Source organism: Mandrillus leucophaeus, unplaced genomic scaffold (genome assembly GCF_000951045.1).
Source record: "Mandrillus leucophaeus isolate KB7577 unplaced genomic scaffold, Mleu.le_1.0 Scaffold359, whole genome shotgun sequence".
In the NCBI taxonomy this organism is placed as follows: domain Eukaryota; kingdom Metazoa; phylum Chordata; class Mammalia; order Primates; family Cercopithecidae; genus Mandrillus; species Mandrillus leucophaeus.
This window is the reverse complement of record NW_012103798.1, coordinates 1,560,816-1,566,220: the sequence shown is the minus strand read 5'-3', so window position 1 is coordinate 1,566,220 and position 5,405 is coordinate 1,560,816. Positions and strand designations below refer to the sequence as shown.

Here is a 5,405-nt window from a genome sequence, read left to right as displayed (position 1 = left end):
ATCTCCTGACCTCATGATCCGCCCATCTCAGCCTCCCAAAGTGCTGGGATTACAGGCTTGAGCCACCGCGCCCGGCCTTGCGTGGGTATCTTATTCTAGAACTGTTCATTCAGTTACAAGTAAAGGAATTTAACCACTTAACTCAGGTGGTTGTAGCTTAACTTGCCCACAGGTATGGGATATAACAATTTTAAAAATCAATTTTAAACACTTATTTTCTCTTAACAGGAATCTCTGAAGGAAGAAGATGAATCAGATGATGATAATATGTAACATTTACTCCAGCATCTATTGTATTTTAAATTTCTACTCCAGTCCAATGTAACTATTTAGCCCTGGATTATACATACTGTCCACTTTTCATTAAATTTTTGTCTTATAACTATTGAAGTTTGGTTAATATCTGCTTTACAAAATTGGTGGGGGTAAATGAGGACATTTGCTCAATTTTAAAATATAGATTTATGACTACTGAAAAATTCTTTGGTTAAAACGCTGCAGAATTAATTCCAAGACACTAGATTAATTCAAAGCCCCATCTTCATTACTCAACTAGAATTTACAGATCATATTCTCCTGGGCTTACCAACTTAGTGGACAAGTAATTGATACGGTTTCCTACTTTCATATTTAGTGAAATAACTGGTGGTAATCAGTCACTTTTAATCTTTAGGTGTGAAAAAGATGAAAGATGTTTCAGTTTTGGGTAATTTTTCAAAAACTGACCCTTCTCAAAAAAGATCGTTCAATGCATGAGCCAAGAATGTTTCTGCTTTTTTTCTTCATTGTGGTGAGGGGTGGATTTAAAGATCAATAAAGTCCCTATTCTGTCACTAAAAAAATTTCTTGATCTCCAAAGATTAAAACAAAAATGCCATCAGACAGCTTTAATGTTAAAAATTACAATTTATGTGAAAGTGCTCTGTAAACAGAACTGTTAGTGGAATAAACAGCACTGTGGCCAAGAAGAATAACTTGAAGCTGAAAAGCAGTCCTCACAGCAGGAACAAACAATTTGAACTCAGGCCACGTATACACACCCTCTAGTGGACTCACGCCAGTGTCACTCCATTCAAGTGTTATGCTTTCCTAAGAAGGTAATCTAGCCAGTGAAATTTGCGTGCAGGGTATCACTGGACTTTGAGCATTTGTGTAGTTTAGCAAATCATTATACCTGAATATTAATAGCTAACTACTACACAAACAACTCAAAACCAGTAATGTCATATGTCATTATCATGGCTTCTTTTATGTAACATTATCTGCTATATATTACCACTCAAAATATATTTAAAAATACGTATTTTAAAATATATTAGAGCATATGGCTCGAGCAATCCTCCCACCTCAGCCTCCCGAGTAGCTGGAACCACAGACCACAGGCAAGCATTACCATGCTTGGCTAACTTTTAAAAATTTTTTGTGGAGATGGCATCTCACTATGTTGCCCAGGCTGGTCTTGAACTCCTGGACTTGAGCAGTCTGCCCACTTCAGCCTCTTAAAATGCTGAAATAACAGGTGTGAGCCACCGGGCCTGGCCACAACTCCTATTTAATTGTGAATGACACAAGGGTCGGTTTTAGAAAAATACAGGAACAACACTAAATTGGATCCATTTACAGCGGATAAACTGACTATCCCTAAGCCAATCTATGGTCATTCCTATACTTTCCCAAAGTTCCAAAGTATAAATGGCACATGAATCTTTATTCTTTCAATCTATCCTTAAAATTCACACCAGCATAGTTAAAACCCTCTTTAAAAGACACTGGTTTTAAAGAACCAGTGGGGGGTTTGACATCTATAGATGCCATAATGTAAGCAGACATACCTAGCTCTTCAACTCTTAGGAAAGAAAGAAAATCAAGTGATGTGATTTTCTTTTTCTGAGATGGCGTCTCGCTCTGTCACTCAGGCTGAAGTACAGTGACGTGATCTCAACTCACTGCAACCTCTGCCTCCCGGGTTGAAGAGATTCTCTTGCCTCAGCCTCCCAAGTAGCTGGGACTACAGGCACCTGCCACCACGCCCAGCTAATGGGGTTTCACTGTATTAGCCAGGCTGGTCTCAAACTCCTGACCTTGTTATCTGTCCACCTCAGCCTCCCAAAGTGCTGGGATTATAGGCATGAGCCACCATGCCCAGTCACCAAGTGATTTTCATACACACTAAACAGAATTAATAAATAAAAAGCTGGTACATTTTACTTTGATAAATGTAAAATTTATTTTAAGCAAAGACTGAGCACCTTATTACCATAAATCATCTTGATGCTGGTACCTAAAAAAAAAAAAAAAAAAAAAAAGTTTAAAAGTTTTGCTTTAGAGATTCCAAAGAATAAAATATATTTAGACTTATAAAAGCACTTATCTGATAAGATTCTATTTGCTTTTATTTCTTTATTCATAAAGAGACCTAAAAAATAAGAAAATCAACTTGTAGGTTATCAATGTTTAACAGATTTCAGCATTAGAATATTCATTTCATAGGAGAAGCAGCAAATTAAGATTACAAATATTCTCATTTTGTAAAAATATCCAGCTATCAAAGGAACTTCAAAACATGAAATGCAGCTATTGTAACCCCAACCAAGTATAGGTTTTTTGTTTTTGTTTTTTTTTTGTTACCACTGACTACAGGTATCTATTATGGCTTAACTATAATAAAGTATATACCACTACCCCCGCCACAAGACTGAGAGTTGTTTAAAAAAAAAAAAAAATCCTGTCCTTGTATTTCAACTGGTGAGCACAAAAACTATTCACATGCTAAAGGTACACATACTGAAATCATACTGATTAATTGCTGGATAAGGTATACTGTTTAAAAAACACTGATTCAGAAATGTGTCAACCGAAGGCTTGTAGATTAAGATGAGCATGGAAGCTGGGTGTGGTGGCTCACACCTGTAATCTCAACACAGGTGAGATTGGGAAGCTGAAGCAGGAGGATCGCTTGAACCCAGGAGTTCAAGATCAGCCTAAAGCAACATAGTGAGAGACCTTCTCTACAAAAAATAAAAAAGTCAGTCAGGTGTGGGCATGCGCCTGTAGTCCCAGCTACTTAAGAGGCTGAGGCGGGAGGGTCACTTGAGCCCAGGAGTTCAGGGCTGTAGTGAGCTATGACACCACTACACTCCAGCTTAGGTGACAGAGCAAGATTCTGTCTCCAAGAGGAAGAAAAAAAGCATGGTTTATCATCTGAACAGATCTGGAAAACTGAAACATTGAAAATACATAAATGTGGGAAGGACCAATTCTTTTGTGAATTACAGTAGCAGGATTTTTCTTAAAAGACGTTAGGGCTTCCTCTCTACCCCAGTTTACAACAATTTAAGAAAACTAGTACTGTAGTTCAAAACAAGACATTAGTTTATAAGCTCATAGATTTCAATCTGGCTTTGTCATTTAATAATTGTGTGACTTGGGGAAGTTACTTAATTTTCTCATCTATAAAATGAGGATTATGTACCATTTGAAATGGCAACAAAACTGGAATTATTCAGATATAAATCTAAATTTGTCCAAGATTTTAATGTTGAAAAATTATTAAATGAGAAAAAGAACTAAAACAGAAAGTGTTATCAGAAAAGACTGTATTGCTAAGATATCACTTCTCTCCAAAATCATTTATTAGATTAGATGTAAACTTAGTCAAATTCCCAAGAGGCTTTTTGGGGGAAAGTGGCAGAAATCAATAAGCTGTTTCTAAAATTTATGTGGGAAAAGTAAAGGAATTAGAAGAACCAAAACAATTTTGAAAAGAACAAGAGAGAAGACCCACACTACCTAATTTCAAGACTCACTATATAAAGTTCATGATGTAGACACAGAATGGAGTTTAAAAATAGACCGACAAATACAATCAACTGACAAAAGTAAAATGGCAAATTAATAGAGAAAGGATAGTGTTTTTTCAACAAACAGTGCTGGAACAACTGAACATTCATATGCAGGAAGAAAAAAAATCCCAAACACAACCTCAAACCATATCTTATCTATATATAAAAAGTAGCTCAAAAGTGATCATAGACCAAAATGTACCTCAACCTATAACGCTTCAAAGAAAACAGAAGACATGTGACTGGTTTAAGAAAGAGTTCTCAGATACTACACCAAAAGCACGATCCATAAAAGAAAAACAATTGACAAACTTCATCAAAATTAAAAGCAGCTGCTCTCCTTCCTAAAAACACTATTAAGGGACTGACAAGACCGGAAAAACTCTGGGGGAAAATATTTGCAAATCACATGTCTGACAAAGGACTTGTGTCCAGAATATACGAAGAACTCTCAAAATTGAACAATATGAAAACTCAACTTTTAAAAATGGGCAAAACAGTAAGACAATTTACTAGATACATGAATGACAAATACATGAGAAAAGATACTCATTAGGAAAATGCAAATTAAAATCATGACGAGATACCACTCTACATCTGTTAGAATGTGAACAATTAAAACTATACCTTCTGACTACACTAGCATTGGTGAGTATGTAGACTAATGAATGCCTTATTGCTGGTGGGACAGGAAAATGGTACAGATACTTTGGAAAACAGTTTGGCAGCTTCCTAGGAAGTTTAACACTTAGCATATAACCCAGCACTCCTATTCCTAGGTGTTTACCTAAGTGAAATGAAAACTTTGGCTACGTGATTCACGCATACTATATGATTCCAATTGTATGACATTTTTGAAAAGGTCAAACTATATGATCAGAAAAACAGAGCAGTGGTTCTCAGGGTGGGAGTGGGGGGATGAGCATGGGTAGAAGTTGTTAAATTAGCACAAAACAACTTCCTGTAGTGATGGAAATGTTCTCTATCTTGATTGTATTTAGCTATAAGACTGTTTAAATTTGTTAATATTAATGGAGTAATACGTACACAGAGTAAATTTCACTGTATTATATCACAATAAACCAAGACTTAAGAAAAACTGCCTAGTATATAGAAAATGTTGAAACGCACATTATCCTTCACTTCAGTTGAGCATCTGCACACCACACTAGCATGTGTGCCACCTGGGATCCTTTTTATTACACTGCAATAATCACATTGGCTAAACCTATTCTTTAAACTTGTAACAATACCTAATTTTACAGTCTTGAGGAAAGCATTCCATTTTAATCCAAAAAATAGACCTCAGTATTTTTTCCCCCAAGACAGAATTTCGCTCTTGTTGCCCAGGTTGGAGTGCAGTGGCACAATCTTGGCTCACTGCAACTTCGGCCTCCTGGGTTCAAGCGATTCTCCTGCCTCAGTCTCCCGAGTAGCTGGGATTACAGGTGCTAATTTTTGAATTTTTACAAGAGATGGGGTTTCATCATGTTAGCTAGGCTAGTCTCAAACTCTGACCTTGTGATCTGCCCGCCTCAACCTCCCAAAGTGCTGGGATTACAG

The 5,405-nt window shown here is 36.6% G+C and overlaps 2 protein-coding genes across 3 annotated transcripts in view; one reads left to right on the top strand and one right to left on the bottom strand.

Annotated features, from left to right (window-relative positions):
- PSMA3 (proteasome (prosome, macropain) subunit, alpha type, 3) overlaps positions 1-387 on the top strand; it is a 34,840-nt gene extending 34,453 nt beyond the window's left edge. For both annotated transcript variants that reach the window (XM_011989585.1, XM_011989584.1), the window contains exon 11: positions 229-387. In XM_011989585.1, the coding sequence (XP_011844975.1) occupies positions 229-273 (45 nt within the window). In that variant the 3' untranslated portion in view covers positions 274-387. The remainder of the gene's footprint in view (positions 1-228) is intronic.
- LOC105546400 (chromosome unknown open reading frame, human C14orf37) overlaps positions 1-5,405 on the bottom strand; it is a 339,900-nt gene that overhangs the window by 312,673 nt on the left and 21,822 nt on the right. The gene's annotated exons all lie outside the window — the stretch shown is intronic.